General features: G+C 44.9%; 2 protein-coding genes across 4 annotated transcripts in view; both read left to right on the top strand.

The window, feature by feature from the left end:
* The window catches only part of AIF1L (allograft inflammatory factor 1 like), an 803,784-nt gene that overhangs the window by 253,992 nt on the left and 534,278 nt on the right, over positions 1 to 15,514 (top strand). The gene's annotated exons all lie outside the window — the stretch shown is intronic.
* FUBP3 (far upstream element binding protein 3) overlaps positions 1 to 15,514 on the top strand; it is a 64,646-nt gene that overhangs the window by 24,319 nt on the left and 24,813 nt on the right. For 2 of the 3 annotated variants that reach the window (XM_050760056.1, XM_050760054.1), the window contains exons 3-5: positions 12,007 to 12,040; positions 14,790 to 14,839; positions 15,269 to 15,340. In XM_050760056.1, coding sequence (XP_050616013.1) covers positions 12,007 to 12,040; positions 14,790 to 14,839; positions 15,269 to 15,340 — 156 coding nt within the window. The remainder of the gene's footprint in view (positions 1 to 12,006; positions 12,041 to 14,789; positions 14,840 to 15,268; positions 15,341 to 15,514) is intronic. The other variant, XM_050760055.1, reaches the window with a different exon arrangement.

The following is a 15,514-nucleotide window of genomic DNA, read 5'->3' as shown; positions in this document are numbered from 1 at the left end:
CCACGCACCTCTCCTAGCAGAGCCTACGTGATGTGGCCATAGATACTGGCCTCATTTCCCATGGACTCTTCATGCTCAAGTTCCCCCGTTTCCTACGATTAGCATTTTAAAATTTTGGAAAAAGTAACTTCCAAATTTAAGAGAATAATATTAGCTAAGTGATTTAGAAGTGCAAATTTAAATGTAATCTAAATTAGAGGTTGGCAAGCTTTTCTTTTTTCTTTTTTTTTTAAGACAGGGTCTTGCTGAGGCTGGAGTGCAGTGGGGCAATCATGGTTCACTGCAGCCTCTACCCCCCAGACTCAGGTGATCCTCCCACCTCAGCCTCTTGAGTAGCTGGGACTGCACTGCACCTGGCAACAAGCTTTTTTTATAAGGGACCAGATAGTAAGCATTTTAGGGGCCAGGCATGGTGGCTTATGCCTATAATCCCAGCACTTTGGGAGGCCGAGGTGGGAGGATTGCTCGCATCCAGGAGTTTGAGACCAGCCTGGGCAATGTAGCAAGACCCCATCTCTACAAAAAAAAGAAAAAAGATTAGCTGGGTGTGGTGGTGCATGCCTGTAGCTGCAGCTAGCTACTCAGGAGGCTGAGGCGGGAGGATTTCCTGAGCCTGGGAGGTTAAGACCACAGCGAGCAGTGATCACACCTCTGCACTCAGCTTGGGCGACATAGTGATCTCAAAACAAACAAAAATAAATGTAAGGTTGCAGGCTATGTATCCCACCTACTAAGCTACACTATTAGAGTTCAGAAACAGCTGTAGCATCTGTATAAACAAATGAGCATGGCTGTGAGCCACTAAGATATTTCACAGAAACAGGCAGCTGGCCCTCAAGCTTAATTTGCCAGTCCTCAGCTAAAATCAGCCTCATCAGTTGATGAACATTTTCTTCATCTTTAGTTAGGGAAGTATATAGAGAGTTTCTTTAAACAAGTCTCCTGTCTCATGGTTCACTGTCCAGCTGCCCTGACCACCGAAAGTGCTTTTTCATGTTTGCCCAGAGCTGATGGCCAGACGGAGAAGTCACTTCCCATTTGCCCCTGTGTATCTCTCCTGATCCAAGATCAAAGCCTTTCGAGTTTTCTTCCTCAGGAGAGTTCTAAGGAGCTTTCTTAGTTGAACTAAGCAGGCCTTACCCTCCCCTGCATTCTGTGTAGTGGGTGGCACCAAAATGAGGGCTTCGGGAAAGTACAGCACTGTCCTCACCACTAGGGTGGCGGGGGAAAGGCCACGCAAGGGGCTTTGAAACTGTGCTTGCCTCTTCTCCCGAAGACTCGCCTTTGCTATTTATGTGGCACCTTCTTTTTTCCTTTTTATTCTTTTTACTTCGTGAGCTGCTGAAGAAAGCACCTTTTATGTAGTGCCACACTTCCTAATTTTGATATTAGAGTTGTTCCCCGTTTATTCATGACTTCATTTTCCCACAGTCAACCACTGCCAAAAATATTAAATGGAAAAATGGAAAATTCTAGAAATAATTCCTTTTTTTTGAGACGGAGTCTTGCTCTGTCACCCAGACTGGAGCGTAGTGGTGCGATCTTGGCTCACTGCAACCTCTACCTCCCGGGTTCAAGCAATTCTCCTGCCTGCCTCAGCCTCCCGATTAGCTGGGATTACAGGCATGCGCCACCACAGCCAGCTAATTTTTGTATTTTTAGTAGAGATGGGGTTTCACCATGTTGGCCAGGCTGTTCTTGAAAGCCTGACCTCGTGATCCACCTGCCTCTGCCTCCCAAAGTGCTGGGATTACAGACGTGAGCTACCGCACCTGGCCAATTCCTAATTTTTAAATTGTACACCATTCTGAGTAGCATGTGTATCCACACTGTATACACTACCCACTCACCAATGTATAGGAAAAAATATAGTATATACAGGGTTTGGTGCTCTCAATGGTTTCAGCCACCTACCAGGGGTCTATGGAACATATCCCTCATGGACGAGGGGAAATTGCTGTATTATTACGAGGTAAAGGACGAATTCTTGGGCGTACTGCCAAGTGAATTATTTGCAGGAAGAGTGAAATAGACTATTTCTATGATCCTTTTCAAGCTTTGTTTCAGTACTTGTGGCATAGGGCAAGGACTGAAGAGGAGGACAGGAAGGAGGAAAAAAAGGAATGAGGAGAAAAAGACGTTTGAAAATCCAAGACCTTAAGGAGAGACAGGATATAGGAGGTACAAGTGGTAGCGGGTGGTGAGAGCCATGATGCCCGGACCCCTGCCTGTGACCTGCACCCCAGGCAGGTGCTGCAGGCACCAGTCTCCACTCTGGAAAGAGGAAAGCGAATCTCAGGGGTGTTGATACTTTCCCTGAATGGGGGATGATGACAGATGCTGGAGGGATGAAAAGCCAAAACCAAAACCTAGTTCCTGAGGGTAGGAGGGGTTAGGAGGAAGGTTTGCCTTTTGTGAAGAGGGAAGAGGGAAAGTGAGACTGGGATGTGGTTGGGCAGTTGTCGTCAAGGGCAGATGAAGGCTTTCCGGGAGCAGGTGGACATGGGCAGGCTTCCCAGGTTCCTTTTCCAGCTCCTTGCCTCCTGTCTGCCCTCTTCCCTAAAATGGGCCTTTCTGAGAGTCACGTCTGCCCCAGAAGTTTATGCCTTTCCTGCCACGCCCCTTCTCCCATTCTCCGCTTTTGGTGTACCGTGGGCAGTCACCTGGGGTGGAAAAATCCCCAAGCAGTGGGGCCAGGCAAGAATTCTGAATAGAGAATCCCAAGGTAACAAAGGGTAGAGCCTTGGTAAGAAATAGTGAAGGGAGGCTGGGCATGGGGGCTCAACCCTGTAATCCCAGCACTTTGGGAGGCTGAAGTGGGAAGATCACCTAAGGTCAGGAGTTCAAGACCAGCCTGGTCAACGTGGTGAAACCCAGTCTTTACTAAAAATACAAAAATTGGCCAGACGTGGTGGCTTGCATCTGTAGTCCCAGCTACTCGGGAGGGTGAGGTGGGAGAATGGCCTGAATCCGGGAGGCAGAGGTTGCAGTGGGCCAACATCATATCACTGCACTCCAGCCTGGGCAACAGAACAAGACTGTCTCCAAAAAAAAAAAAAAAGAAATAGTGAAGGGGACAGGGTCTGATTTTATCCAGTTGACAACTCCTGGCAAAGGCTCTGTGCCCTACCCCCCACCTCAGCCACCCTCATTTGTTTCTTCCTCCCTTCACCCATCTATCCATGTCAGGGTTATAATTCAGAAGTGAGATGATAGTTACATGGGTACATACATATGTGTAAGCTGATTCAGAAGTGAGATGATAGTTACATGGGTACATACATACGTGTAAGCTGATTCAGAAGTGAGATGATAGTTACATGGGTACATACATACGTGTAAGCTGATTCAGAAGTGAGATGATAGTTACATGGGTACATACATACAGAAGTGAGATGATAGTTACATGGGTACATACATACGTGTAAGCTGATTCAGAAGTGAGATGATAGTTACATGGGTACATACATACGTGTAAGCTGATTCAGAAGTGAGATGATAGTTACATGGGTACATACATACGTGTAAGCTGATTCAGAAGTGAGATGATAGTTACATGGGTACATACATACGTGTAAGCTGATTCAGAAGTGAGATGATAGTTACATGGGTACATACATACGTGTAAGCTGATTCAGAAGTGAGATGATAGTTACATGGGTACATACATACGTGTAAGCTGATTCAGAAGTGAGATGATAGTTACATGGGTACATACATACGTGTAAGCTGATTCAGAAGTGAGATGATAGTTACATGGGTACATACATACGTGTAAGCTGATTCAGAAGTGAGATGATAGTTACATGGGTACATACATACGTGTAAGCTGATTCAGAAGTGAGATGATAGTTACATGGGTACATACATACGTGTAAGCTGATTCAGAAGTGAGATGATAGTTACATGGGTACATACATACGTGTAAGCTGATTCAGAAGTGAGATGATAGTTACATGGGTACATACATACGTGTAAGCTGATTCAGAAGTGAGATGATAGTTACATGGGTACATACATACGTGTAAGCTGATTCAGAAGTGAGATGATAGTTACATGGGTACATACATACGTGTAAGCTGATTCAGAAGTGAGATGATGGTTACATGGGTACATACATACGTGTAAGCTGATTCAGAAGTGAGATGATGGTTACATGGGTACATACATACGTGTAAGCTACATGGGTACATACATACGTGTAAGCTGATTCAGAAGTGAGATGATGGTTACATGGGTACATACATACGTGTAAGCTGATTCAGAAGTGAGATGATGGTTACATGGGTACATACATACGTGTAAGCTGATTCAGAAGTGAGATGATGGTTACATGGGTACATACATACGTGTAAGCTGATTCAGAAGTGAGATGATGGTTACATGGGTACATACATACGTGTAAGCTGATTCAGAAGTGAGATGATGGTTACATGGGTACATGAAGCTGATTCAGAAGTGAGATGATGGTTACATGGGTACATACATACGTGTAAGCTGATTCAGAAGTGAGATGATGGTTACATGGGTACATACATACGTGTAAGCTGATTCAGAAGTGAGATGATGGTTACATGGGTACATACATACGTGTAAGCTGATTCAGAAGTGAGATGATGGTTACATGGGTACATACATACGTGTAAGCTGATTCAGAAGTGAGATGATGGTTACATGGGTACATACATACGTGTAAGCTGATTCAGAAGTGAGATGATGGTTACATGGGTACATACATACGTGTAAGCTGATTCAGAAGTGAGATGATGGTTACATGGGTACATACATACGATTCAGTAAGCATACATACGTGTAAGCTGATTCAGAAGTGAGATGATGGTTACATGGGTACATACATACGTGTAAGCTGATTCAGAAGTGAGATGATGGTTACATGGGTACATACATACGTGTAAGCTGATTCAGAAGTGAGATGATGGTTACATGGGTACATACATACGTGTAAGCTGATTCAGAAGTGAGATGATGGTTACATGGGTACATACATACGTGTAAGCTGATTCAGAAGTGAGATGATGGTTACATGGGTACATACATACGTGTAAGCTGATTCAGAAGTGAGATGGTTATGTATGGTTACATGGGTACATACATACGTGTAAGCTGATTCAGAAGTGAGATGATGGTTACATGGGTACATACATACGTGTAAGCTGATTCAGAAGTGAGATGATGGTTACATGGGTACATACATACGTGTAAGCTGATTCAGAAGTGAGATGATGGTTACATGGGTACATACATACGTGTAAGCTGATTCAGAAGTGAGATGATGGTTACATGGGTACATACATACGTGTAAGCTGATTCAGAAGTGAGATGATGGTTACATGGGTACATACATACGTGTAAGCTGATTCAGAAGTGAGATGATGGTTACATGGGTACATACATACGTGTAAGCTGATTCAGAAGTGAGATGATGGTTACATGGGTACATACATACGTGTAAGCTGATTCAGAAGTGAGATGATGTTACATGGGTACATACATACGTGTAAGCTGATTCAGAAGTGAGATGATAGTTACATGGGTACATACATACGTGTAAGCTGATTCAGAAGTGAGATGATAGTTACATGGGTACATACATACGTGTAAGCTGATTCAGAAGTGAGATGATAGTTACATGGGTACATACATACGTGTAAGCTGGAAAAAGGCAGAGAGATTTTTCCCCTTGGCAAAGCATGATCTGGCTGGTTGGTTGACAGTTGGCTTAGCCAGCTGGGTAAAATAGTAGACATTTTCCATAAAAATGAATGAGCTAAACCTGTGGCATCAATGTTGTGACAAAAATATAACTCGAGCTCATGTACAGTGCCTGTTACATTCTTCATGGCTGTTAATAGGGAGGAAAAGTAGTTGCCAAATTAAAAGAGGATTCATAGGTTTCCAGAGTTCAACTTGATGGTACAACCACTCTCGAATACAGTTTTGGAGTGTTACAAAACTAAACCTGCACTTATGCACAGTCCACAATTGCACTGTTGGGCATTTATCCCCAAGAAATGAAAATGTTCACACAGGAGCCTGTTCACATAGCAGCTTTGTTCGTAATAGTCCCACTGAAAACAGCCCACCTGTCCTTCAAGTGATGAATGGTTCTGCTGCGATACAGCCATACCGTGGAATATTACTCAGTGGTGAAACGGGACAAATGCTGAGTACATCCAGCAACTTGGATGAATCTCCAGGGTGGCAAAAGCCAATCCCAAAAAACTACATACTGCATGATCCCATTTGTGTAACCTTTTGGGAACGGAGAACAGATTAGTGGTTGCCAGGGGTTAGGGATTGAGTCGGAGGAGAGGGGGTCGTGTGAGATCACAGCCAGAAGGGAACCTGAAGCTTAAACTCCTTATTGTTGTAGATGAGGAAACCAGTTTCTGAAGAAGTAAGTGGTTTGACCAAGGCCAGATAGATACATGGTAAGTGACAGAAGGGAAGTTGAACCTGGGTCTCTGTCTCATGTGCCCTAATAGTTTAGTACTTAAACATGTGGACTTCAGAGTCTGAGAGATCAAGGCTTGAATCCCAGCTTTGCTAGGCGTTAGCTGTTTGACCCTGGGCAAGTTCCTTAACATCTCTGAGCCTGTGTTTCCCCGTCTGTAAAATGGACCTGATGATAACCTGCCTCATCAGATTATCATGAAGGTTGTATCTCATTATTTTCAAACTTTAAGAAATACCACTCCCGGGCCGGGTGCGGTGGCTCACGCCTGTAATCCCAGCACTTTGGGAGGCCGAGGCAGGTGATCACGAGGTCAGGAGATGGAGACCGCCCTGACCAACATGGTGAAACCCCGTCTCTACTAAAACACAAAAAATTAGCTGGGCATGGTGGTGCGTGCCTTTAGTGCCAGCTACTCGGGAGGCTGAGGCAGGGGAATTGCTTGAACCCAGGAGGTGGAGATTGCAGTGAGCCAAGATCGTGCCACTGCACTCCAGCCTGGTGACAGAGCAAGACTCTGTCTCAAACAAAAAAGAAAAAATACCACTCTCCATATGAGAAAAACTGTTTCCATCAGAACTAGTTAGTACAGATGTATTAAAACACGTATGTGACTGAAATGAAAGTTTTATGAAATACATTACCCTTTTTATATATGGTACATTCTGTTTTCTCTTTCATGTTTTAATAAAGCTGGTTGTGACCCCCTGTATTGATTTCATGACACTGGCGTAAATGAAAGTAAAGCTTAGGGCTATGAGTATAGTATCATAGAATTATTTTTCCTCTTAGGCACTTGGGGAGAAGGTGCAGGGCCCAACGTGTCCCTGGAGGCTAGGGTAGGCCCCCTCATCTGTTGCCTTCTGCCTTCCCTGCTAGACTCTAAGCTCCCTGAGGGCAAAGGTGACTTTGTTAGATTGTTGTATCCTCAAGTCCTGTCACAGTGCTCAGCACCTGGAAGGCACTGACCTGTGAGATGAAGAATGATCAAGAGAGTTAATATCACAAAATTAAACAGTGATAAGTGTTGAAACCCACAAGATTAGAGGACAGGGGAAGATGAAGCGGTACAGAGTTTGCACGGGCACAGGCCCCTTGCCTGCATGCCATTCTGAGGGCTTGGGTGCAGTGCGATAGCACCTTCCTCTTCAGTTAGATGGGAATGGCGGTGACAGTAGCTGCCTCAAAGGTGGGTTATTGTAGGACCAGGTGGGTTCATGCAGGTGAGGCGCCCAGGAAAGCACCTAGTGTGGCTGGGGGTGGGGGGTGTTCTTTCCACTCACAGAAGTTTATAGTAGACTGCAGGTAAGAGTGATGTGATTGGCTGGCACAGTGGCTCACCCTGTAATCCCAGCACTTTGGGAGGCTGAGGCAGGCGGATCACCTGGGTCAGAAGTTTGAGACCAGCCTGGCCAACATGGTGAAACCCCGTCTCTACTAAAAGTACAAAAATTAGCTGGGCGTGGTGGCGCACACCTGTAATCCTGGCTACTTGGGAGGCTGAAGCAGGAGAATCGCCTGAACCCAGGAGACAGAGGTTGCAGTGAGCCAAGATCGCGCCACTGCACCCCAGCCTGGGAGACAGAGCGAGACTGTCTCAGACAACAACAACAAAAAAGAGTGACATTATTGAGATAAACTTGAATTTACTTTCACTTTTTAAAAATAATTTGCAAAATTAATAAATTATGCTTGCCAAAGTACTTTCAGCTGAACTCAGCATGTCAGTGTTTCGTGGCCCTGGAGCAAGAGTTGCTGCCTAGAACACAGGAGGCCTTTGTAGTGTCCCTGGGGGAAAAGCTTTCTAAAAACTCCCTGAATCTGCACCGCTAAGTGTGTGTTACTGACCTGAGGTGGGGCGTGGAAAGCCATTGGTCAGTCAGAGGAGACTGCACATCCAAAGAAGAGGCAGACGAGGGAGGATTGTTTTCAAATTCTAAAGAAGATTTGGGTTATTTGCTTTTGCAGTTATAAATATTGGTATTCCCCTCCCCCCCCACAACAGACTCACTCACCTGCCTCTGGCCAGTGGTTCCGTGTGGGTGTGCTGGCTGAGCTGTTGTGAAGGAGGAATTGGCACTTTTGTTCCTTGTGCTGGGGTGGGAGTGGGGGTGTAACTATTAAAGCTGATGTGACTGGGCAGTGTGGCTCACGCCTGTAATCCCCGCACTTTGGGAGGCCAAGGCAGGTGGATCACCTGAGGTCGGGAGTTCGAGACCAGCCTGACCAACATGGAGAAACCCTGTCTCTACTAAAAATACAAAATTAGCTGGGCATGGTGGCACATGCCTGTAGTCCCGGCTACTCAGGAGGCTGAGGCAGGAGAATCGCTTGAACCCAGGAGGCAGAGGTTGCTGTGAGCCAAGATCGCGCCATTGCACTCCAGCCTGGGCAACAAGAGTGAAACTCTGTCTCGGAAAAAAGAAAAAAAAAAAAGCTGATGCATATTGCAAAGTTGCGTGTATTTCCCAGTGCTGTTTTGTTTCTTTCAGAGGAAGAAAAAAAATGAAGTCTTTTTTTTTCTCTTCATTAGCAGGGAAAAAATGTCTGATCACCTTTGTTTGTTTGTTTTTGTTTGTTTTATTTTTGAGATAGTTTTGCTCTGTCATCCAGGCTGGAGTGCAGTGACACGATCCCGGCTCACTGCAACTTCCGCCTCCTTTGTTCATTGCATGCCAGCCTCCCGAGTAGCTGGGGTTACAGATGTGTAACACCACACCCAGCACATTTTTGTATTTTTTTTTTTTTTTTTTTTTTACTAAAGACAGGGTTTCATCGTGTTGGCCAGACAGGTCTCGAACTCCTGGCCTCAAGTTACCTGCCCGCCTTGGCCTCCCAAAGTGCTGGGATTACAGGCATGAGTGGCCACACCTGACCTGACCTTTTTTTTTTTTAAGATTATTATTAAAATTGGCAGAGTATTACTCTTCAGAAAGAATTTATGATTTTGTGGAATGACTCACAGCCCAGGCAGTTCGTATTACATAGTGCACAAGGGAAATGAGAACTACACCTGGATGTGCTGGAATTGCTCCAAGGGGACCTTTGGAAGCAAGAAGATGATGCATTGTCAACCAGCACACGCCATTAGTGGAAATAGGACTGATTTTACCCAGCATTTTTCCTTTTTTCCAGGAAAATGAGTGTAGTTCCATTCAATTGAACATGATAGGTGTTCCCATCTGCCTCCTTAGTGTGACCCCTCCTCGTTGCGAAGACTAAGGAGAGGTTCCTGTTCCTGGAGTTGGACATAGAACTTGGCCATATGAGTACCCAATGCCCCGATCTAACTGCTGGTTTTCATTTTTAGGCACCAAATGGGAAATTTCTGAAGGGAATGAAACTGTAATCGCATGTTTCAACCTTGGGTGGGCTCCAGAATTTGCATGGAGGAGGGAGATGATTTATCCTTCCTAAGCATCCGCCAGCTCAGAGTTGACTCTGGGCTTGAACCTGATTTCCTCTCAGTGGTGTAGCTCTCAGCAGCCCATCTATTTGGGATGATAGTGTGTACATTTCCATCTCTGGCCATTGTGAGTGCCTCCACTGTGGCTGGTCGGAATGGTGTTGTGTGCGTGGCACCTGTAACACATACTTTGCCAACAAAAAGGAATTGCCATTTTTGTGATGAGCACAAAATTTCAAATGGCTTTTGAACAGGAGCTCTCTGAATATTCTTGTGAATCTCAGGGAGTTCTTTATGGTAGCACTACCCTTTGTTTCTGTGGCTTCTCTGGCTGAGACAGAAATTTCTGAAGATCATCGGCCCTTTGACATCCTTTACCAAACAACACAGTGAACCAGGACCCACGGTGCGGCCTCTGCCCCAGCTGAGGAATGCTGAGTACCTCTCCTCTGTGTTCTCATCATTTCAAGACATTTTAGTTCTTCTGGCTTCAGTAGATTCTTTACCCACGAAGAGGGGGATTCTGATAGCAATCAGGGAAGCTCAGCTGACTGAGGAACAGCTAACAGGCTCGCAGGGGCTCTGACATGGACATTCTCCTTTGCTGTGTTTCTTTTCCTCCCCACTGCCCTGTGTGGTCAATGTTCCTCCCTCAGGAATGTCTCAGCCCCGACACTATTCAGGGCCTGAGTCTGTGGTGAGGATTCCTTTCCCGACCTGGCGGTTGTCCAGTTTTCCTGCAAAACGGGAATTGTGAGCACTACCTGTTCCAAGCAAGAATGTTTGTTATATTCAAACAGATATGCAAAGAGAAAATTTTAAGAGTCAATAAAAAACAATTCTCGTATCCCTGAGATAAGCAGATTAATAGTGTCGAGTGTCAATATTTTGGCTGTAGACCATTATCTTGTTATCGATCCAGAAGAAATATGGTATTGACTCAGTAGCTTCGTTTACTTTTTGCTAGCATTGTTTTGCTTTGCTTTTTCTTCTTTTTAAATGTCACGGTCTGCTTTTTTTCCTTTGTCTCTTCACTGTCCAGTCAGAGAATGACAGCACTGAGTTTGAGCACAAGCAGAGCAGTTGGGTCCCTGTTTCAGATGTAGTTCGGTTGTCAAATCATTTCATTCTCTGACCTCAAGTGGGTGGAATCGATCCTTTCCGACTTACCTCATGTCCTTAGAATAACTTTCCCCAAAGACGTATTTCTGAATGCCCTTTTTAGCATCTTGTAAGGTGCGTTTGGTCGGTTCTTTGTGATATGTTTAGGATTTGTACTTTTTCATTGTTTGCTGACTGTTTCCTGAGCTGCGTTTTCCAAAAGAGAAAGACTACAGAATCATTTTTGCTGATGGCTGGTGAAGGAGACACTCATCAATAGCTGAAAGAGGAGAAACTGGAACAAAAAGCGTAGCTAAAGTGGTTTTGTGGGAATGTGATTACAGAGTTGGTTTTAATAATAAGAGGCTGTTTGGCACCGTTGTCTCTGTGAAATGGGCTTGAAAGGCAGTTGCTCATTCTTAGTGTCCACTGCACATGGACTGCTCTGGTGGGTCCGTGACGAGGCCTGTGGAGGGAGGAGGCCAGATCCTCTCCTTCAGATGCTTATGCTGTTGGTGGGGGGGGATCCGGTGGGGGGGCGCCAGGGGGCGTCTCCTGCCCCATGGCCAGGAGGAGCATATGTGCGTGTTCCTCATGACTACAGCTGCTGTGGGGCAGTCCTTAACAATGCATCCACGGAGGGTCAATCTTCTCATTTGTTTTTAAAAAAGGATCTCTTTCCATCTTTACATTGAGTTTGGATCCAGAGCAGGAGGGAGGTAGGAAGTTAGAGGGATTTAGGCTAGCAGGATTTTCTCCCAGGCCTCACAGCATGTGGACACACAGATCAATTTCTTATCCTGTGTTCAGCTGGACACTGGGTTAGAGACTGTGTTGATCAAGATGTCCCCTCCTGTTTCATATCATATAACGCATTCATTTCAGCCACTGAGCCTAAATTACTGTTTGCTTTCTTTCTGCCTTTCTTTCCCCCCTCCCCGAAATGGTAAGAATGGTAAGGATGAAGTTAGTTTATCCGTGCTAATGCTTTGATTTTTTTTTTTTCTCTTTCTCTTTGCCACAGTAGGTAACCAGTTAGGGGCCTTGGTACATCAAAGGTAAGCAGTGGGTTATGTTTTATTATTTATTGATCATTTCTAATTGTTTATTGATCCACCATCTGTACTAGAGTGCTAGAAAGTCAGAGGTTGAGTGTGTGAGAAAGCATGGGTTAGGCTTCTTTAAGACTCGAGGTTTTTGCTAGCCATTTCCAAGATAGTGTCAGCTCAGGGATAAACTAATACAAGGCATTAAAAATCAGCCATTATTGCAGTAACTTAAAATACTTGTAGAAGATTGGAGTTGCTCTTTCTACCAGTGTACATTTAATTTAAAAGGAGAGAATGAGATTTTCCCACCTGGTTTTGTGGTGTTGCCAATATTTCATTAATCCTCAGCCTCTTCACCTGAGAAGGGACACCTCGAAGTGTGAGGGTCAGACACTCCCAAGAGAATGCCCAGGAAGTATGGGTGGGTGGCTAGTGTGTAGTGGGGAGGCCAGAAGCCAGGGTTCCATCCCTCCAAAGTGGTAGGGACTTGCCAGAGAGCCTCAGCCCAGCTGATTATCTGTTTCTGTGTCCCCTCATAGCCTTCTGTCAAACATTGAGGATTTAGAGAGACACAGAAAGAGCCCTGAGTTTTACAAAGGCCAGTCTGTAAGATGGGGTATGTGTGGTCATAGTGTATCGCCCTTCAAACAGGAAAACATATACAAGAAACTGCCACAGTTTCTCTTCCGGAAGGATGAATTTTGTGCTGTGTATCTGTTGCTGTAACATATCCTTAACCTTCTATCAGCAAAACAATTCTGTCATCTTGGATTCTGCCTAGCTGTTTGGGAGTTTCTAGAAATCACCAGGCATCAGTTAAACAAAAGTTTTATCCTGGGTTTTTTTGTTATTGTTTCTTTGTTTGCTTTGTTTTGTTTGTTGATGAATTGAAAAATTTAAATGAGGTGATCATTAGTATCAAATGCTGACTTTCCTATAAAGCCATAACTAGCCAGGATTTTCTTTTCCAAGGTGTTTATATTTTATACCTTGGACAAGTTTCAGCCTTGCATTGAGATTAGAACGTTTTCTTCCTGGAAACCCAGAGTATGTTTCTTGCTCAGAATCCGCTAAAGTTATTCCTTAGGGCCAGGAGCTGCCTGGGCTTTGTGACATTTTGTATTGCAGTAGTGTTGAAGCCCCTCTAGTCAATTCCCAGGTAGTATTTTCTGAGAATAGACAGAGTAGACAGCTCATGCTACACATGATACGAGCAGCAGCCTCCTGGCCACAGGCACAAGAGCCCTGTCTTCCGTCGCAACAGAGTCAGGAAGCACATCCTGACAGGGACCTGGCTTCTGCTGCAGGACATGTTGGGACGGCAAGACTTGGCATTCACATCCATGGTGTTACTGATTAGCAAGCTGGGAATGAATTGCCTGATCTGGGGAGAACACATATATCCCAAGAGGTGGAGAGAATCCCGTCTTGTACATAAGCTTGAGGGTGTAAACTCCACAAAGAGAAGACTGTTGTTCCCATCAAAATGATACAGTGGCAAGTGCTATTTATGCTGTTGCATTTCTTCTAAGTAATGCACTCTCCCTAAAAATATGCACTTATTCCATCTTTTCTGTGATGGGTAAAAATCCAGCTGTGTGAGAGATGTTTAAAAATCCTTGCCCCTTTTTTTTGTTTTGTTTTTAACCACTTGCATTTAGCATCCTCCCAGGGTAAATGTTGAGATTTAATTGCTTTCTGGGGTGTTGGGCAAATTGGACATTGTCCACAATACACTGTATGGCAGATTTGAAGGTTTGTTTGAAAAAGGCCAATGCAATAGTAGTTTAAAAAAAAAAAAGGCACATAATGGATGGGATAGCATTTAACAGAAGTACCTTGCAGAGTAAGTGAGGTAATTATTCTGTTCTGGCAACACTGATTACGCCTCCATCGGATACTGATTCCATTTGGGGCATCTCAACTTAAGAAACATCCATAAATTAGAAGGGAGGCCAGCAGACAATAAAAAGATTGGGAAACAAGGAATGTTGAAGAAAAGTTGGGTATCTCTTCATCTAGAGAGGACTCCACAGTGGAAGTCTGAACATCTCCCACAACACCGGAGGACCTTTCAGTGACCTGGGATTGATGGCCCGTTGGTTAGAGAGCACCTAACCAGGCAGAATGAGGCAACGCTAAGCCGGGCGCGGTGGCTCAAGCCTGTAATCCCAGCACTTTGGGAGGCTGAGACGGGCGGATCACAAGGTCAGGAGATCGAGACCATCCTGGCTAACACGGTGAAACCCCGTCTCTACTAAAAAATACAAAAAAAGCTAGCCGGGCGAGGTGGCGGGCGCCTGTAGTCCCAGCTACTCGGGAGGCTGAGGCAGGAGAATGGCGTGAACCCGGGAGGCGGAGCTTGCAGTGAGCTGAGATCCGGCCACTGCACTCCAGCCCGGGTGACAGAGCGAGACTCCGTCTCAAAAAAAAAAAAAAAAAAAAAAGAATGAGGCAACGCTGAGAGGTGCTGTTTGAAGAAAAGGCAGCTGTTAGAGGAGGTGGTGGTTTCGTGAAAACCCGAGGTTTCTTCCTCTGACACAGGGAGATGAAAGGCTTAGACCTTTAGGAGGAATGATTGACCAGAGGGTTCATTACGTGACACTCTTTGTAGATGGTGGCGGATTTGTTGGCCAGATTGGCCTGATGTATTTTAAGCTTTTATCTTTCAACATTGCCAGTGTGGGCAATTTGGGGACCTAAAATGGCTGCAAAATTCTGTATTCTGTATTTTTTCCAAAATGTTCTTTGTTTTTAGGACAGTAATAACGGAAGAATTCAAAGTGCCTGACAAAATGGTTGGATTTAGTAAGTATCCGTGTTGTCTACTTTTTCCCTGATTCCTGTCTCTTTTTCTCTCTGTTTTTTTCTGAGCTCCTTTGCCAGGAGGTCCTTTTTGTTTTAATCTCTCTTGTGGGTGTCACCTGTAGTAGAATGCTTTGCACATGCCGTTCCCCACAGCTCTGAAGTGCTGCAGAAACCAGAGCGCTGGGCTGTGGATGCCCCCGCCTTCCCCACGTCTCCTCACCTCAGCTTGAATCCCCTCTGCCTGTAGGCTGTTTCACACGGGGTTTCTGCTGCCATCGTGCCCAAAGAGTGGAGATGGGCTCACAGGGGCCAACTCGATGTGTAGTGTTGTGAGCCAAGTGTCACAGTTTGTGGAATTAATTCAGTCATTCATGCGTGGTGAAATATGGAATGGGGGCGTGTATTCTGACCCTGTTCAATTTGTTTCAGTTATCGGCAGGGGAGGTGAGCAGATTTCACGGATTCAAGCAGAATCTGGTTGCAAAATTCAGATTGCTTCAGGTAAGGGCTTTTTAAAAATAGATACCAATTTTATAGAAATCAGTATTTTACAAACATTTCCAGGTTCGGTACTTTGCTTGTTGCTTGGGTAAGTATATGTGATTGGTGTTTTCCTTGCACTTCGGGAGTTGGACTCCTAAATGAGAACCAGAAGGATCAGAGCAAAGGTGGGCC

The sequence above is a fragment of the Macaca thibetana genome, chromosome 15 (genome assembly GCF_024542745.1).
Source record: "Macaca thibetana thibetana isolate TM-01 chromosome 15, ASM2454274v1, whole genome shotgun sequence".
Classification (NCBI taxonomy): Eukaryota; Metazoa; Chordata; class Mammalia; order Primates; family Cercopithecidae; genus Macaca; species Macaca thibetana.
Note: the sequence above shows the minus strand (reverse complement) of the source record. Positions and strands in the feature narration are given on the sequence as shown.